Source organism: Symsagittifera roscoffensis, chromosome 2 (assembly GCF_963678635.1).
Source record: "Symsagittifera roscoffensis chromosome 2, txSymRosc1.1, whole genome shotgun sequence".
Taxonomy (NCBI): domain Eukaryota; kingdom Metazoa; phylum Xenacoelomorpha; order Acoela; family Convolutidae; genus Symsagittifera; species Symsagittifera roscoffensis.
In genome coordinates, this window is record NC_087063.1 from 1,381,950 (window position 1) to 1,402,252 (window position 20,303).

At 34.6% G+C, this 20,303-nt stretch overlaps 3 protein-coding genes across 3 annotated transcripts in view; 1 reads left to right on the top strand and 2 right to left on the bottom strand.

Annotated features, from left to right (window-relative positions):
- The window catches only part of LOC134839262 (uncharacterized), a 354,799-nt gene that overhangs the window by 208,571 nt on the left and 125,925 nt on the right, over positions 1-20,303 (bottom strand). The gene's annotated exons all lie outside the window — the stretch shown is intronic.
- Positions 1-20,303, bottom strand: part of LOC134838926 (tRNA (32-2'-O)-methyltransferase regulator THADA-like) — a 77,076-nt gene that overhangs the window by 14,129 nt on the left and 42,644 nt on the right. The window contains exons 13-15 of the mRNA XM_063854254.1: positions 18,929-19,299; positions 6,509-6,636; positions 2,330-2,820 (exon numbers count right to left, since the gene is read on the bottom strand). Coding sequence (XP_063710324.1) covers positions 2,330-2,820; positions 6,509-6,636; positions 18,929-19,299 — 990 coding nt within the window. The remainder of the gene's footprint in view (positions 1-2,329; positions 2,821-6,508; positions 6,637-18,928; positions 19,300-20,303) is intronic.
- LOC134839617 (uncharacterized) lies at positions 8,942-15,098 on the top strand. The gene is made up of 3 exons (XM_063855227.1): positions 8,942-9,058; positions 10,204-13,954; positions 14,097-15,098. The coding sequence occupies exons 2-3, from the start codon at positions 11,761-11,763 to the stop codon at positions 15,068-15,070; spliced, it is 3,168 nt and encodes a 1,055-aa protein (XP_063711297.1). The 5' UTR covers positions 8,942-9,058; positions 10,204-11,760; the 3' UTR covers positions 15,071-15,098.

Genomic DNA, 20,303 nt, shown 5'->3' on the forward strand with positions numbered 1-20,303 from the left:
TACACAGAGGAGAAAGTGCGCTTCGCAAACACTAGCCAGAATACGACAAAAAGCAGATCTACAAAGTGCAATAAAAAAGAAATAAGCCTCAAAGTAGTGAAAATTCGGCTATCTCGGATTTAATGTGACTTAGATATTACATTGTCAGATTCAATTTATAGTTTCTTCTTAGATTTGAAGAAAGCTTTTGATACTATCGACCATGACATACTAATCTACAAGTTAGAATGTTACGGTATCCGTAGTAATTGCTTGAACTGGTTTGTATCATACTTACGAAATCGCATGCAGCGTGTTGAAGTTAATGGCGTTAGTTCTGCTTGGAACACGGTTGACTGCGGTGTTCCACAAGGATCAATCCTAGGACCATTATTATTTATCATATACATGAATGATCTTCCTCTGACTTGTAAGTCTGCAGAAATAATTCTTTTTGCGGACGATACTAACTTAACAGCGATAGGCTGCACTGTAGAAAATATCCAGTCAGACCTTGAATGTCTGAATAAATGGTTAATAGCAAATAAATTAGTAATCAATATATCAAAAACAGTACAAATGACCGTTAAATCAAGTGCTTCCAATTGCTCTTTCAATTTGAATGCCCTTGATATAACCGTTAAACCTGTGTGCAAGTATTTAGGAATTTATATTGATTGTAAATTGTCCTTTGTCAGTCATGTTGATTTTGTTAAAATGAGACTTGGGAAACAATGTGGCATAATATCAAAATTGAGACATTATGTACCCAGGTACCAACTATTAGAATACTACCGAAGTAATGTTGTCCCTATTTTACAGTACGGAATTCTGGTTTATGGATGCTGTAGTTTCAGTGTTTTGAATCCAATTTTCATTTTGCAAAAAAAAATTTTAAAATTTATATATTTCAGAAAGCGGCAAGATCACTGTGAAGATATATTTGAAAAGAATAAATTACTGACAGTTTTTGAATACCACGTATACGAGCTTCTGAAATTTGTTCTTAAATCTGTAAACCAATTGCACAGCGAAAATTTTCTAAACGAAATGTTCACTTTTCAAAAGTCGGAGAAATTGACAAGGCGATCTAGTGCCAAGTTACTATTGGAACCTCTTTGCAAACGTAAAATCGAAAGATTCTCGATACGATATAGAGCATGCAAATTGTATAATAAAATGAATAGCTTGGGCTTGCTCCCAGTGGATATTGAAAATAGTTCTTTTATGGAAATATCGCGTTATTACCACAATTTCCAAACTTATCTGATTCAAAATATCGAATTGGTGAAATATATTTATGAATTATAAAAAAAAAAAAACTAATACAACCGTTGGTTAAATGCTGCTGGACAACCCCCGTAGGGTTACGAATTAGGTGGAAAAAAATGACCCTCCAGAACCCGCTAGTTTTCGAGAAATCGCACTTTTTAGATTTTTAAAAATTTTTTCTCACTAATTTGTTTTCAAAATACTTAGAAAAAAAAAAAAAAAAAACGATAAACGATAACTAATCCAACCACTGAGCTAGAGTAACCATGCTGAAAGAAAAACTGTGTCAGTCACCAACAATTTAAGTATCTAATCGAATCTACCGAAACATAAAAAAAGAATTTAAAATTTAAAAAAAAAAAAAAAAAAAAAAACAAACATATTGGCAGATCCGTGGTGGATCCTAGGATCCCGTTATCTGTCATCTCCAAGTCTCAGAATCTGTCATGTTGTATATTTAAAATTTGATGTTTTCATATACTGGAGAAATTCATTCTTTCTTTCTTTCTTTAACCGATACAAATTCAAAAAATATGTTTCTTGTTAATAAGCTTTTGATAGCTCAACAAGATTAGACGTAAGAGGGTCAGATGATCCCGTTTTCTATCCTCTCCGAGTCTCATTAACCTAAATCAGTATGGTATAACAACTTACCATGTTAAATTACATTGCTGACTTGTGAAATAAATTTCTTTCTTTCCTTCTTTTTATGATACAAACTGTAGTATCAAAAGACGACGAAAAACTTCTAAAAAGGTGGCAGTACAAAAAAAAACATTTCCATTTTTTAAATTTGATAATTTACAAAATGAACTATTGTCAATTAAGATAACAATTTTTTAAAGCATGAATAAATAACAAATAAAACATACAAACATCGACAGAACATCAAAGGCCTGTCGAATGGTGCTAGCAAAAGTAAGAGTGCAGGAAATGTTTATTCTTATGGATCATTTAATTTTCAATATCCGAATTTATAAATTTATTATTCCACAAATTTCACCAGGGCTACTAATAAAATGTCTTGATTTAATAAAATTCCTTACTAATAAAATCCCTTGCTAATAAAATCCCTTACCTCCAGATATCTGGGAACCCCTGCCGACCTTCTGGTGAGACAGAACTTCTTGGCCCCTTCCGGATCCCCGACTTCACACAACACCTTGTCAATCCACACCTCTGGCAAACTACTCAAACTCATGCCACTTTCACCTTCTTCCAGTTGCGCATTTTGGGTCCAGAGAAACTTCACGATCTGCTGGAGGGCTAAAAAGGACTTCTCGAACGCGCCCAAATGTCTCGATTCCACAACCAGTTTTGTAACATAGTCTGTGATTTCGATAATTTGAGACGAAGCGACTGCACAGTTTGAGTTTGGTTTGTACTTGGTCACTAGATCAGCTAGGATGAAGCAGGCTTCTTTCACGATGCGCCAACTGCAAAACACGACCATTTGGGCAGTCACCGGAATCTGAGGGGAGCTTAGTTGGGATGACTCATCGCCTATTGCCAAGGATTCAGAAGCGTCGTCCAAAGAGCACTTGGTTTTGAAATCATGCAGCGCCAAGACTGAAACCGATACATGCTACCACAGAAATCACACTTCGTCAAAATAGGTCTATCAAAAATGAAACATCTTTTTAGGTATGACATATGAACAGTTAAGATCCAGAAGAAAGAATAAACATGGAACAAAAAAACTATCAAAATCAACCAAAACAACAAAAAAACGTTTTGCAATTCGGTCTGAAGTTCTGTCGGCTTGGTGTCCGGCATCCGCAAACCATAATCTGTAATTTACAGATTCAAAATAACACGACTTTTACACGACACCGGAAAAATTTGCTTCGCTGTGTAACACATGAAAATTCACTTACACTCCCTCGGTGTAAATACTTTACAATCATACCGAAAAATTTCAATACTGCTTCTCATATAACTGTTATGAAAAGAATTTTCCATGAATAAAGTCAAACATATCTATCAGAGATTGAAAAAGAGTCATGAAATCAAGGAAGCAGAAAAAAAAGTACTGACCTATTTCAATTTTCGAATTTATTGGAAAAAACATATGGACTTAAAGTTTTTTGAAATTCAAGACAATTTATGATTGACACTTTTTGATGAAATTATTCCAATTTGAAAAAAAAACTGGATCAATAGGTGATTTTTTTATTCCCCAGAAAAATCTGAAAATTAAATTCCACCTTCGAAATTAGGCTCTTTTTCCTTTCCCCCTACGTGCAAAATTTTACAAATAAAAGTTTTGTTTACATCATTCGATTGTTATTAAAATTGGCATACGGAATAATTAGGCTATGGCAAACATATTCGGTCTTCATAATTAACCTTTTAAAACCACTCGTTACACAATAAAATTGATGCTCGTGTGAGGTGGGGAAAGAAAAAATACAGAAATTATAATTCGATCGCGTTTTTTGTGACCTTTACTTTTGCTGTTCAATAACGGAACTTTAACAAAAGAAACGATTTGAACTTCGAAAGGAATCAAAGGTCGAACCGCATAAAAAACAATTGAGCCTGAACAAATTTTACACAGAGGAGAAAGTGCGCTTCGCAAACACTAGCCAGAATACGACAAAAAGCAGATCTATTAAGTGCAATAAAAAAGAAATAAGCCTCAAAGTAGTGAAAATTCGGCTATCTCGGATTTAATGTGACTTAGATATTACGAGTCTCTCGCACTAACCGCTCAGCCACGGGTTCTTAATAAATCAAAAAGACTAGCCAAAAATAAAGCAGAGAACAGATACTATGAAATTTTCAATGCTACAGGTTGTGATTATAGCAAAAAGGCCACTAAATAAGTGAACACCTTAATGAACACTTTTATTTGCGAGTTGGTTCGGAAAAAAAAGTTGGTACTAAAAAAAGACTTTTTCTGAAAAAATAAGAAAAACAACACCAAAACTTATATGAGAGTCTGAGCAACAATTATCGACTTAAAAAGCTTCGCCTATTATAGTTGATTATTTAAACTAGGAATAGTATATTTCATAATTGTCACAATTAAGCGGAGCAGCCCTTACGACACAAGCAACAGAACAAATACAAGCCAGAGGAGCCGTAAAATGCAAGAAATTATAAAACTAAGGCGGCTTGGGCGCCAAAACTCATAACGCAGCGAGCGCCAAAATTCCCACAAGCTTTATCAAAACTTTTCATAAAACGCCCTAAAACGTCATTTCTGACCTGTTTTTCTTTCTAAAATTTCTTTGCGGCACAATAATATTTTAATGGGCTTTGTGAAAATTTGTAAAAAGACCTTATTCACAGCAAACCGCAGCCAAATCCGCCTCCCCCCCCCCCCCAGATCTGCGCCGAAAACTGCACAAAAAATTGACCAAAAAAATTAATCACACAGGCGAAGCAGAGCTTCGAACGATTTGCGATACAAACATGAATGATAATGATTACGAGCAGTGGCGGATCTAGGATTTTCTCGAGGGGGGGGGGGGCTTATTTAAAAAAAAAAATTCGAAAATTTTGACGACCTTTTTTTTAGGTCGACCAAATTGATTTTTCGAGCTCTCCCAAAGCACTGTTTTGCCCCTATTTTGGCTAAATTTTCTGCGCCGCAGGTAATTTTTTGAAAAAACAGTCAAAAAAGCAGTTTTTGGGCACTTTTTGAAAAATTTTGACAAAAAAAATCGCGTTTTTTTTGGCGCGCGCTCCCCCTCAAAGTTAGTTTATATTGGCGCCAGAGGCGCCTTTAGAAAAATTTTAGGGTCGGTCGGCCAAAAATGGATTTCTGAAAAAGTATCAAAGGGGTGACCCTTTGGGTCGGCAGGGCGTCGAATCCCTGAGGGGGTCCGCCCCCCCCCTAAATCCGCCCCTGATTACGAGCAGATGAATCGAAAAAGTAGAAAAACTAAAAATTCGTTTATTTCGTCAAAAAAAATTGAACAAAAAAAACAAAAAATCATACAAAGAGCATCCAGAATTTCTCAAAAAAAGTTCAGCCTTCAAAGGAGACCTGGTTGCAAGACCCTTGCTTATCGCATGGTTAAAAAGAAATGAAAACTAATCTGTGCAATGACAGCTAAATGTTACCATTAAGCAAAGTGCACAGCAAACAAACGATTGTACAAGTAATTTAACTTTTTTCTATTAAGATAAAACTTATATTAAGATATTATCGAATCGATTTAATTATGTTCCATTACGTTTGTTTAGGTTTATACACTACATAAATTATCGAGAAGACGACAGTTTGGGGCTATTCTTATTGGCCGCCAAAATTTTGTGTCGTTAGAAATACAGTGCTGATTTAAATTATCCGGACAAAACGAACAAAACTTGAATTTTCAAACGCGTTTTTCTCAAATTGGGTTAAGATTAGACAAAAAGTGAAGAGAACAAAAGTTGCTTAGAATTACACCAGAATTAATATGGTGCCATTTTTCTCCGACATTCTCAACAAAAATTTTACCCCAAAAATGGGTCATTTTGGCTTTTTTCAATTAATCAAGAATTACGCTGAAACCACTATTTAATGGATAAGAAAATTATATCACAAGAAGCCTCTTACATAGCCCAACAAAGTTTAACAAGGGTTAAATCTCTAAAAATTTGCGCAAAATGTTTGAAATTTATTCTAAACAGAGATTCTGGGTTTTATATAGTAAAAATCACATTTATTGACTATCGAGTGAAATTTTTTTTTCTTTTACTGGTTTTTGAAGATTTAACCCTTGTTAAAATTTGTTGTGCTGCGTAAGAGGCTTCCTGTGATATAATTATCAATTAACAAAGTAGTTTCAGCGTAATTCTTGATTAATTGAAAAAAGCCAAAATGACCCATTTTTGGGGTAAAAATTTTTGTTGAGAATTTCGGAGAAAAAATGGCACCATATTAATTCTGGTGAAATTCTAAGCAACGTTGTTCTCTTCACTTTTTGTCTAATCTTAACCCAATTTGAGAAAAACGCGTTTGAAAATTCAAGTTTTGTTCGTTTTGTCCGGATAATTTAAATCAGCACTGTACGCCAAGACAACTTCTCCTTGTAAACGGTAAGCGTACAAACAAAAATCATGACCCAACAACAAAAACAATGAAGCGACAGCTAACGAGGAGCTCATCTGGGGTACAAAACTCTGCCCGTTTTATCGAATGATGAGTTATAAATTAATAATTCACGAAATTGGAGATCTTCGAACCCGAGAAGAGGATACAAAACCGAAGACAATTATGATGACGATTGATTATGATGATGATTAAGTTAAATTTACTAACCGACTTCGGAGTCTGGTGGCATGTAGCCTTCTGGGGCCACTTGTTTCACAACAGGGAACACAATCTCACAGGCAGAGATGCAGATGCGAATCACACTAGCCACAACATCGCCATGCGCATCCTTGTCACTACAACAAAACAAACTACTAAAAATACATATAAGAAAGACCTCCCACATTTTGTTAATAATTTTTAAAATATTTATTGATTTTTGTAATTCATCACGATGATAAGTTGAATAGGTGGATATAGGCAGAAATTTCTAACAAACTACCAACACAATGCCTAGCAAAAAAAAATAAAACGAATGTATTTAATAAACAGAAATAAACTAAGAAACACTGATTGCAGTTTACTGTGCAAGTAGCACAGAATGTTCCAACCACTGCTATTATCGTCAAAAAAATCGACTTACTTCTTTTTTTGAGTTTGAAAGCTAAAATGATGATTCCACAATATAGCCAACAGAAATTTGGAAAATGCCAATGAAAAAAAAAGAAAACTGAAAAATATAATTATTTTAAAGAAAAAATACATCCCGGAAACCTTTTTGAATTTGAATCTTCTACAATTCACATTTTTTCCATAAAAATAACCTAATTAGAAAAAAAAACAGGATCAATAGACATTTTCTCTTCCACTGAGAAATCTACTAACTAAAAATGTAGCTAACAGAGGATTGGAGAAGTGTACAAAGACAAGCACACCGAAAATGATTGAAAATTTTGAAGCCTTTTCAAATTTCAAAGGAAAAAAAATTGATCAGCCAGAAAATCTGCGATGAAATTAACTTATTGTGAGAAAATAGGATCACTCATTAAATTTTTTCCGCCGTAAAATCTAAAAATTAAAATCATTTTCGAAACAAAATGTAGATCACGTTTTTTCCCGCGATTTCCGCTTTCGAAATTGGAGAGCGCACTTTACCTCACATTTGACAGATGAACTTGAATTAAACTCATAAACTGCATCTATTCCTAATTGCATTCATTAATGCATTATTATGTATGACTGCACATCTGTAATTATTAGAGTATTTTAAAAAATTTTCCTGAAAGAAAAAACAAACAAAAAAGTCATCACGACCTAAAAAAGTTGTTGTTTCCAATTGGTTTATTGACATTTACAAATATAAAATTTCTTTAAATACAAAATGAGCCACTTTTTTTATTAATAAAATAAAAAATAAGAAAAGTTCGTCCGTTTGATAGCGACCCAATTTTGTCAGCTTATTGCTATTCAGTCCAGTTTTCAGTTGATTTAAAATTATTTTTGGGTTCCTAATCACAGTTAGAAAGGGCGGTAAAATGATACTAAACTCGATGACTTAAAAGCGTTCTTGGAGGCACCTGATTTTGCATTAAAAACATATCCTGGGCCAGTACGCTCTCCTCACTAGGGTGGCTGTCGAAAAATTAAATTCCAGGTTTAAAAAAATAGATAGTTAAAATATCAGGTGCGTTAAAAACATCAGCCTCAAAAGGATCAGCATACTATTTTGTGTGACCGTGATTGTTGTAGACTTCTTACATTGTAACTCACATTTACACAAATATTATTCTCTTTTCAATTGAATTAACATGCACAGATGAACAGATGGCGATATATTTTGAGAAAAATAATATCGCTTGGAGCGGTTTTAAAATCATAGTATCCATGATTCATTCACGACTTTCGACCGCTGAAAAATTGCAACCTGACATAAAAAGAAAATTATTCAAATCTCCTAAACTCTAGAAAATAAAGCCAAAAGACGCACCAAAGAGCACTATAGATTGATACCTAACTTCTTAGAAGATGTGGAAAAAATATTAAGAATCAATTCACGAGACAATAACAACTTTTATTTTAATATGTCAGTGAAAGATCGATCATGACAAAGGAATCTATAGTCACTTTGTTTTAAAAATTGTTTCGTTTGATTGTCAGATCTTAACGACTCATGTCATTAAACACATACTCATTAATCAAGTCAACCTTAGAAGGCCATTCAAAGACTTGAATCAGGTCTCAAAACAAAGTGAAAAGTTAAATCTTATTAATCAATTTTGTTTGGTCAACTCGACATGGTAAAAGCAGAAGAAAATAGAATCGAGCCATTAATGTCTGAAAAAAGGCTTTTATTGGTGACATTTTGTCGATGTTTGCAAAACTGTTTTTATCTGGCCAATGACTTTTGTCTATCATTAAGTCTTTCCTTACAGGCCAAGTGTCAATAAATTAATGAACAAAGACCCACATAAGTTCCCCACAAACTTTTCAGTAGTTTTAATCGAGTAAACTGAAAGTAACTAGAACAAATAAAAAGCATAGCTTATCAGTGAAAGGTAGTTTGTTTGTGCAGTTGAAATTGGTGTAATTGATCGGAGGGATCGGTTGCAGAGTAAATTGACAATTGAGCTGTTTATATAGAACTGACTACCAAATGTCTAGTTGAGGGCCAAAATGCTAGATAATAAATCATAGACACCGTCTCAAACTCAAACTAAACTCCAATTTATCAACTTTCTCAATTGCTACTTATTACCCATTCTATATCTTTGTACAGAGGTAGGTAACTACAAAGTTTTCACGTTTTCTTCGATCTTGAAAAGGTTATCACAACGGAATTATTTCATTAAGAAAACACAGTTTTCAGAACAGCGGCCAATTTTTTTTAATGACTGGTACCTAACCCTTCCATTAACCCTGGAGAAATTAAAACTTACTTTGCAATCCGTTCTGTATTTTATTTTTGTATGCAAGCGATTAATTAATTATTTGTTAAATCTAAATCTGCTGGTCTGTTCGCCTTACATATTGATTAAAATACACTCCGTTAGTATAGCACCTGAAATTCCATTTTTGATTAATATCTCCCTCCAAAATATGTCGATTCATTATCGACCCAAAATATCAAAGAAGTGATCGTACTTTTTAATGTTTTCATTATTTAGGGCTAATTTGAAAATGGATATACATCCACTATTTTTAAACATATTTCATAGCAAAGACCGCTGATTTTTTTCCTCTCAAAATGGACACCTTGCTGAAATATAAATAGGAAAAATTCAAAAATCTGGTCTGGCAATTTAATTTTTTTTACGCTTCATTAGTTGGGAATTTAGGGCGACAATTTTCCTGTTTAATTTGAGAGTTGGTAAAATAATGAACAGTTTGGGAGCAACCGCTTCATTACTCTAACGATGTCTTCCATAGACCGACACTTTCTATCTGAGGAGGCTAATTTTGGGACAGCTTTCCATTACTGACTCCATTTAACAACCCTTCATTAAACTCACAACTGCTAATCAGCAATCAACTTTAAAAAGTTCTGCTTTCCATTTTTTGATGAATATTTTAAACAACTTTCAGGAGAAAATTCAAAATTCAAAGCAATGAAAAAAGACCATATTTCCCTGAAAGACAGATTTCGTTTCCAATTTCAAATCATAAGTTTGGATAATTTATTAGGTATTCACTAGATTTCGATTGATGTCTGAATTCAGCCTCAAATTTTCCTCAAAATCCAGTCTTAAAGGCACAAGTTAACTTTCTCTTTATCATAATTGCTGAAAATCCAGACAAAATTATTTTTCTGTCAATATTTATAGGATAGAGTTAAACAGAAATCACCCTAAGAGTTGGCAAAAATTTGTAATAGAATTTGTAATTGTCATCACTGTTTTTTTGAAAATAATATTTATTTGTTTTAGTTGTTTACTATCCTAGCTATTGTTCACAAAAAGAGCCATATCAATATCCAGTTGCGTATGACTTTATAAGTGGAGACCAAATCACAGCTGGATTTGAAAAAAGAGCGCAATTCGATGAATTTTAGCAAGCGGGAATCCGATGCGCATTTATTTTCAGTTTGATTTGATAATTGAAGAGCGCGACAGATTTCTCAAATAAACATTACTGAGGGGAGATCCAAGTTGTGTTGAAGTACCTTCTATGGACACAGTTTTAGACACAGTGGACATTGCGTCACATTCATTCATTGATAGATAGATAAAAAGATATCCATTATTGTCATATATCTATTCTGTTTACCATTTTGTCACACTATTTGCCTGTCGATTAATTATCACATTTGCGCTGATATTGAGTAGCGCCATTCATTGACAATAATGAGCAAATATCGAAACAAATCCAATTTCGTTTTATTCAATAGTTGCCAATAGAAATACAAATTTAAAAAAAAAGTTTCGAGGATCTTTCACTGTTCGTAACAATCTTTCCGTATTTTTTTAAGAAAAAATTTGATTTCAATAAAATTTCAATAAGTTTGTTGATGTTTTGATTCTTGTTATTTTCAAACCACATCACACAGTTACCTTCATTATATGATTTTGCACGACTAGAAACTAGCTAGTTGATTGGACTGAGACATTTGAAAAGATTAACAATTGAATTACAAAGTGGCATAATTAGATTTGACTCCATTTGAGGACCTGAATAAATCTACCTGATTCGATTTACACTCCAGCGGACGCGATTGATGCAGGAGAAATAATCCAATTATTATCTTTATCAGTTGCCTGAAAATCATACAAACAGAATCATTTCTGAAAAAAAAACAAGTTTCCAAAGCTATTTTAATTTATTCATTTTTTTCACTTCTGAAAAAAAACAAGTTTCCAAAGCTATTTTAAATTATTCCGCAACAAAAACTTATTTCAAAATTTTACCTCAAAATTACGAGAAGTGTGTCAAAAATTACAAAATCCCACATTTTCAGCCTGAAATATTCCACCTCTAAAAAGTCACAAAAAAACAAAAAATCCCTTCCAGTTCCAATTGTTCCTTTAAAAATTTAGCAAAAAGTTGGAATAAAAGACTGATTTTCCCAGCGGACTAACAGTGTCGTATAAGTTCTCATTGCCTATTTAAATCGAGTTATAACAACTATCAACTTCAAAACTCTTGAGGCTGGACTTGAAAAATCAAATTATAGTCCTCTAAAAAGCCAAATTATCCGCCTTTGTTTTCCAATTAACAAAAACCAAACATTCTCACAGCCGAAAGTTACACAAGAAAGGTGAAAAGTCAATATTTGATTATAGCCGGACTTTTAGCAAGAAAAACAACCGAACAAATTCGGATAAAAGAATGTACTTTTTGAAACTGAGAAATATTACAAGTTGTTGTAAACAATTATTTCGCAATTTATAACCAACTATTTAAAAATCAGTTTTTATTAGTATTGCATTGCCTCACTTCAGTTTCTCACAAGATCTTTTTTCTTTTTTCTTCGCGAATTATCAAAAATGAATTCTCCGATCAAATATCGACGTTGTGGTAATTTGCAGTTTTGCGCGATTATTATCGTATTTTTCGAAATTTTGCTTTCAAATACAGTTTTCTCTAAACCATCATCTCTTGCTCCGACAAAAACAAATTATCAAGCCGACTCAACTAGCTTCGCTCATTCACGACTGGAAACTACTCGAATTTCTGTTCGCTTGCTGGATCTCACGCCGGAAGAATTGAGCGACGAAATAAATGGTAATAAAAACAATGAAAACAGACGGAAATCCGATTACGAAATATCCAAATTACTTTACTACGCCGAAGTCAACGCCGAGAACTTCCGAGAGGTCTGGAAGCGTTTCCAACCCGACAACCACGTGCAAGATAACAGTCCGTTCTCAACAGCTGTAATGGACTTCGTTTCTCGCTTTTTGGGCCATGAATTGTCACAATGGCTCGAGTACATAGCTATTATGGATGAGCGAATCTCTCAGTATATGGGCTTGGGTCTCTACGATTCTCAGCTTTCGGGAGCATTTACATCGGCCGACCAAAAATACATATTGCACCGGATTTTGAGTTTGGGAGGGGAGTCGGACGCTTTCTCGCAGCGAAGGTCTATTTGCCAACGAGTATCCATGTATGGCTTTGACCTAGGTCCATACATTGAAAAGTACCCCTCACTTATTTCCTGTGCAACAATTCGAGAACTTACAGTGTACTTCAAAGGTACCAGAGGTCCTTTTCGATTCGAGAAAATTCAAACAATGTTGTCGAGTTTCGATGCAGTTCAAAATGATTCGTTGGTTCAGCAACTTAACCAGCCTCATAATTTTCATGTGGAGTGGCGGACATCTGAATTTCAGCTAGCCGAATACGATTTCATGGAACGCGAAGAGATTTACCACCGTAAACCAGTTCTGATTGGGTCCCACGAATGTCGTTGGGGTCTGTCGTCACAGATTACACAACTCCCTACGGTGTCAAGATTCTACAAAATAAAACCAGATGCCACTTGGGCGTTGAAACTTCTCACTAGCTACAAAATCTCTTCTATTGATCATATTTTGAAACAGTATGACATCATATATCGCCAAGAAGGTCATTTGTGGAGTGCTGTCAAAGATTTCTTAAGAATTATCAATAATGAATTATGCGGCGATTTCACAATCTACCAGAGATTTCTTGTAGGAAGCGCACTGAATCAAACAGTTAAGAAAAGCAGCATCTTGGACATGACAGGTTGGTCGAAGCAAGAAAAGAAAGACTTTTCTTGTTTCTTGCAAGTTTCAGCTCCTGGAAATGGGATCCCTAGAGAGCACATCGCAGTGAATCCTAGCCAACAAGCATTCGACAAAAGGTTTCAAGATATAGAGCATATTGTAGACATGGGCCTAACTTTTTCAGGCCAGCACTCAACCTTGGATTTGATATTTGAGGAACTGTTTTACAATAGCTCTCAAATTACCACAAGAAAATCATCGCAGACAGTTGTGAATACAATTCGTGCTGCTTTAAAAGATGCTTACGGCACCGAGTTTCAAAGCTTATCGCAACTTGAAGAGCATCACTTCAATTCTATTCCCGGATTCCTGCTTCGAGAATTTTGGACAAGTGAATTTCAATTCAACAATCAAATCTTGGGCGAGAAAGAAACATGCCGAGAAACCTTCATCCGAATCGGATCGATTGACAACTCAGATCTTTCGGCTCTGAAACGAGAAAAATTAGTTCAAACCTTCCTAAGACAGTGTCCGGGAACTTTTGAGGATAATCTAAGAGTTTTGAATTCTTTGGTATGCGATTACAAATTCCAACCTCAAGAGCTCAGATCTGAGAAACAACGCAACGCATGGATCTCAAGGGCAAGGCAATGCAAAATAACCGACGCAGAGTTTGCTGAGAAAGTATGGCAAGAAGTCTCGTTCATAACTCCATCTTTAAATTCTGTTTTGTTCACATTAGGTCCGAGCAACTTGTGTTCTGTAGTTCCCAAAACATATTGGGACTCTTCAAAAACAAACATAACGAGTTTTGATTCTGATAGACTTGTGTGGACGCTGACTAAAATTGATGATGAAAATGACAGAGAGAACAAAGAATGTCTGGAAATAATTGTGAAGAAGCTCAGAAATGACACGAAGAGACCCCGATTCTGGTTTAACACCAAAGAGATGCCTTTATGCCAAGACTTCCTTATGCTAAAACAACGTGAGTAGCATTCTTAAATTAATAATTGCACATATTTGAGCTAATGTAGTCATGAAAACATAAAAATCCAAATATACGGCTGGATGCCATAAGTTCAATTTCTTTATTTAAAAAAACTAAATCAATGCATTGTTTGTTTCAGTGAATAAATACCTGGAATCTGATTGGATTACCAAAGCAGACACCAATAGCGAATGCGTAAACCTGATTGGCTCAAACCCCTCGTGGTTTACACACGCTCAATTGGCCGAATACACCAAAATGCTAGAAAGGGTTCCTAGAGTTTTCATCGGTCCTAGAATTGATTGGAAACTGGCCAACTTGATCCCATATCTCGATCAAGGTACTTTGGAAACAGTTTTGAGCGGAATAAAGTCGGAAACTTCCGAGCGAGAAGAGGTTTTGTCGTTTTTGTCACGACTTCGTTGGCCACCGACAGAAAACTTCAGTAATAAAGTCGAATTCATTTTTGACCTCTTTAAAAACAGCATAAAATTAAACCAGCGCGGAGAAATAGACATTTCAAAAACGAAGAACATGCTTTGCTCGCTGCCGTACAAAACACTCAACTCGTACGCTCAAAAGCAAGAAATTCAAAGTCAGTACTTCTGCACTAAAGAAGGTCAACTATTTAAAGCGCCCATTGAAATTCCTCTGAACCGATTGCAACAATTTCCTCTGCTCATGGATCCGAGATTTTCTTGGATCAAAGACGTGAACGATCTCAAACAACTTCCGCTGGAACTGTTCCGAAATCACGTGGAATATGTTATTGATCACAACTTGATCAAGAATTGTTCAACAACTCAACTTGAAGTTGTAGCTCAAAAATTATCTGAACTCGCTTTAACGGATGCTAAATATACGTCACAGCTTCAGAAGGTTAAAATTCTTTTGGATTCAGGCGAAGAAATCTTTCCGAGCAAAAATTCAGGAAAAACTGAAAATGCAACACTCATTCCACCTTCAAATGACACTGAAGATGTCGGTTTAACAGCAGAAAACGCTTTAAGACATTCTCAAATAGTTTATGTAATTTTATCCTCTTCTAAACTACAAAATGCATTCCATTTAATTATTTTAACTTTTATTTTAAAGCTTTTCCTATTGGACTAGATAACACAAATTAATTTTGTAAAATGTACACTTAATTTTATTTTAACTTATTAATTAATTCCTATTCGTCTCCAAGTGTTTTTTAAACAATGAGCAAGCTCTGCAGAACTTGGCGTAAAACATCTTTCAATGATGTCCATTTTACCATTAGAATTGATCTACAGTGATAACATTGATGCAAAAATTGAAAAAGTCGCTAATTTATTCATCAAAATAGAAGCCGACAGGCGTGATTTTTTGGCTTTGGCCTATTTTGCAGGGGGGATCTAGGATTTTCTCGAGGGGGGGGGGATTTTCAAAAAAAAATTCAAAATTTTGTCGACTTTTTTTAGGTTGACCAAATTCATTTCCCGAGCTCTCCCAAAGCACTAAACAGTCCCTGTTTTGACCAAAAATTTCTGCGCCCCTTAAAATTAGTAAATATTAATATAAAATTAGTATATATTATTATAAATTAGTCCCCCCCCCCCCCTAAATCCGCCGCTGCTATTATGCTTGTATACAAGCGGGGCAGCTTTAATTCCAGCTTAAAGAAGATGCAAACTTCATGTCGCAAACACCTGCAAAAAAAGCAAAAAATGCTCTAAAGTACATGAAACTACAAAAATAGCCAACAGACAGTTAGAAAAATGTAAAAGAAGAAGGAAACCGAAAAAAACTTTAATAGAAAATTTTTGAATATTTCCAATTTTCGAAAAAAATAAATTTATCAGGTTGAAGTTCTTTATGTCTGTTGAATACTGTTTCCGGAAATTGTTTCGTGAAGTTATCCCCTTTAGAGAAAACTGGAGCAATCGGTTATTTTTTTACTCGCTGGAAATTCAGAAAAAGAAAGTCCATTCTTGAAACAAGTAGTCATTCACGTTTTTCGTGACGTTTTCACTTTTTCTGTTAGATAGTGGAGTTGACCATTATGAAACAAAGGAAAAAAGTTAATTTACAATACAATCAAAGTCAAGCCTCGATTAAATCAAAGATCAATACCATCACTAAAATATTAGTATGGGTTATATGAAACTTGAGAAAAAAACGAAGACACTGAGAAAAAAACAAAGAAAAAAGTAAGAAAAATCAAGGTACAGTTTTTGCCTCTAAAGCATTCGATATTAGTTTTAAAATCCAACTTCGAAAAACGGCAAACAAAATTCAACTACCACGGTAAGGTAAGATTATATCATACCTAGTTGAATATAGTTGAATATCTTGAATTTCAACTGAGTATTTCCTCCAAAGTTGTACTCCAAACGAATTGTCATTCAAAGAACCTACAGGAAGTGATAAAGATTTCAAAAATTAAAAAAGGTTGTCTCAGTGTCAATAAAAAACTGGTCAGAATGTTTTAATTTTTCAGACTACAGTAGAAGAAATTTGCTGAGCGGTAGGCCCACCAGCTTAGATTCTACTAGAGTTTAAACGTAATTTTACACTACAAAAAAAATTAAACTACAATTACCACTCTTACTTGCACTTTTCATCTTAATTCAATCGCTTTTCAAGCCAAAAGTATCAAGAAATTCAGATAATTATATTAGATAAATTCAATATTTAGTTTTTTTCTTCTTAGAATCTTTTGTTTATTTTTGAATTTCTTTTCTTAAGCCGATTGGTTGCAACAATCAGTGCTACCTGTGCAGCAACCGGCGTTTCTTGTTTATTTCCATCCTGAAAAAAATAAGCAATAAGCAACAGACAGCGGACTAAAAAAGACCGAAAAAAATGAGTGCTACTGTAGACTGGACTAGTTTTGAAATAAAAAAACGTCTAATCGAAAAGTTGAGCCTCAAATGCCATAAATTTCGCCAAGTACATCCCAAAACTTGACAATATTCCACAATTAGCGGCATTGAGACAGAATTCAACATGGTTATTCCTTCTTTTTAGGTCATTATTTTACCATTTGGTTCCTAAACAACCAACATAAATACTGTGAGTCAAATTACGTTGAGAATGTCTCAACGAAATAAGCGAACGCTCATTATTGACGGACATAACTTCACAAAAAGCAAACTACAAAAAAACCAATGAGCACTGGAGACGATCAAGATTAAGTTCACGTAAACCCCACATGCTCGTAAATCCAGCCAAATTAAGTTCACGTAAATCCCACCAAATCACGCATCAGATGAAAAGACGACAGTAGAGGAAAAGAACCTGAGCGAAATTTAATTTCGGTGACCGTGATAATGTTCATACCCTTATCGTTCACAATTCTTTTTGGCTTTGCAGCGGTACGTTTAAAAATTTCTCAATGCAACTTTAGCAATTGATACTATACATATTCAAAATGACGGCTTCTACCCACCTTGCAATTATGCTCTACTGCCGAACAAAACTGAACAGACGTTTTTAAAGTTCCTGAAAGCCATCTCTTCTGTATCTGACAATGCGCAGCTATCAAGGATCCTTCTAGATTTTGAACGAGCTGCAGTTAACTCTTTTCAAAGAGCTTTTCGAGAGCCTTCAGTCAAAGTCTGTTACTCTCACCTCTGCCAAGCCTTTCTACGCAAAGTTAAAGAGCTGCTTCTGAAGAAAGCCTATGAAAACAACGTGAGCTGAGCCTGGCTATCCATTTAAAACCCACTGTGCGTTATGGTCATACGGAATTAGTCAAATGATCATTCGAGAGAGTTGTTGAGATGATCGAGAATATGGTGAACCGATTAGATCTTGAGCAAAATCTGTCATATAAACTTATGGGTAACCATTATAGGAAAATTTTAGGCACCAAACTGTACCTGCAGTTTTCCAGTTCTTTCATTTCATTTTAAAATTTCTGACTTCAAGTTTTGAACTCTTGATCAAGAGCGTTGTGCACTAATATTTATGCTTAAGAAGCTTACAAATCAGCAATCAATCATTTGATATATTTAACTGGACAGGAAATTTGCGTTGAAATTTCGCGAATTTCAAGTTGTTCATGCATGCTTGTTCATGCATGATTTTGATTCGGCACATGTTTTAATGATTCCACCTTTTGTTTCAATCTTTATTGTTAAGCTAAATTATCTTTATCTTTAGGCAGGAATTATGTTATACGAGAGTATCAAAGAAACCAAGGCCAAGTTTTATTTATTTACACAGAGGGAAAGCTTTGCTTCGCATACACTAGCGAGAATATGACAAAAAGCAGCTCAATAAAATACAGTACGAAAAACTGGAAACAAGTCTCGAATAATAAAAACTCGGCTGGGTCTCGGATTCGCTCCGCGACCTAGAGATTAAGAGTCTTACGCAAAAACCTTGTCAGCCACGGACGCTTAATACATGAGAAGCACGAGCCACAAATGAAGCAGAGAACAGATACTATAAAATTTCCAATGCTATATCGTGAGTATAGCAAAAGTGCCGCCAAATAAGTGAACATTTTCCACTTTCAATGAACACTTTTATTTGCGAGTTAAGTTAGAAACAGAAAGTCCGTACTATTAATACACTGCGCTGATTGCTAGTGTAATTATATGGGACAAGATGGCATTGAACAAGTTTTTATTTTCGGCAAATTGGAAAAGGACAAAAATTATTTATTTTGGAATAATTTTATTTAAATTTTTTTACACCTCTGATTTGAGACACTCAACAGCCATACTGACAAATGAATAGATTCAGAGTTAAAAAGAACTGTTTCTCACATCGATTGGACTACCACTCTTTAACCAGATAACGGCTTTCAATTCCTCAATAGAATAACAACAGTTAGCAGTAGAGTCTGCTTCGCTCGAAGAAGTAATTTGAAAATATAATATCTGGATTTAAGCAAGAGAAGTCCATTGAACTCAAAAACCAATTAAAAAACGCCCTTAGGGAACCAATTTTGAAACAATAGACATTGAGGCAAACAAGTAAAAAAAAACTACTCACAAAAACTGCATTCGTCGCAACAGCGCATACAGACAGTGAAGAAACCCATGAATCGGAGAAGTCGTAGCTTGCAAAAGTTTCATCCCAACCATTTTGTCCAGCATAGTCGAAATGTGATTGGTCAAATATTTGACCAATAAGAACAGATTACTTTCATCCGCCTTTCCGGAAGTATCAGAACCGACAATTGATTTCAAATGTGGACTCAAATATAGAAGCTGGAACAGATTGGCAGCGGCTGGGTACTGCTCAGATTTGAGACTGCGAGCAAAGAGAAAAGCCTGCTGCCACAACCTCTGAGCTTGCTCTTCATTCTGTACAACTGCAAGTTTGTCAGCTGGAATCAACATGAAGATCTCCAACGCAAGTTCCTAAAGCATGAAGACAACTCATTAGAGGGACATTTTACTTATTCGGCCCATTTTGACAAATCAAGAAATGTAAAAAGAATTACCGGTTACTGTGCAAATGGCACCGTATGTTTCGAACACAATTTAAACTACAGGAAAACAAATTGCCAAAAGAAAAAACATAACCAAAATAGCTATGGGAAGCGAAAAAAAATATGAATTGTTTGTTTTTTGAAAAAAATTCAAGGGAGAAAATAAATATATATTTGCAGAACTTTCAGATTAATTTTCGCTGGACGATAGCAAAAATTCAAGAGCAGAGTTTGTCATCCTTTTAAAAAAAGAAATTGAAATTTAAAAAAAAATCGAAAGACTTTTCATTGACAAGAAAAGCGTAAACTCAGAATCTAATGAAAACCTCGCGTTTTTTTTTTCAATGCGATCAATTTTAGCTTACTTTGGCCAAATCAGTGAAAAGACTTCTCATTATCTCGCATTCTAAGTTTTTTAAGTCTCGCATTAAATATTAAGAATATATTTCAATTGCTCTATCAAAACTTAACTATAATGTTTAATCAGACCAAACTACTGCTCAGGAAGTTGAGCGCACATAAATGTCTATTACTGGATTATCAACAGCAGTTTGAAAACAGTCAATGAGCGCAAGAAAACAGAAAAACACGGATTGTTTTTTTTAATTTCAATTTCTGACTTTCAACGAAAAAGAACAGATGGTCTATGAGCTCTTTTAATTTTTAGAACAATTCATGATTGGCACTTTATTGATAAAATTAACCCAACTTGAGAAAACTGGGTCAATGAGTAAAACTTTTATGCTGGGAAATCTGAAAATTTAAATTCCACTTTCGAAACTAGAAGCCACCTTTGCATTATTGCTTTTCGATAGTGGAGCTTGCCTTCATATAAACAAAATAAATGAACTAGATATGAAAAGAAGTCAAAAGTTAAACCGCTAAGAATCAAATTTGAGCCTGAACGAATCTTACTTGATTTTTCTGACTTTT

What these genes read in the sequence shown, in the direction of transcription:
- LOC134839617 (XM_063855227.1), top strand. Translation starts at nt 11,761, where the DNA reads ATGAATTCTCCGATCAAATATCGACGTTGTGGTAATTTGCAGTTTTGC. An exon ending in CTTCCTTATGCTAAAACAAC is followed by an intron (nt 13,955 to 14,096) that starts GTGAGTAGCATT and finishes TGTTTGTTTCAG; the next exon opens with TGAATAAATACCTGGAATCT.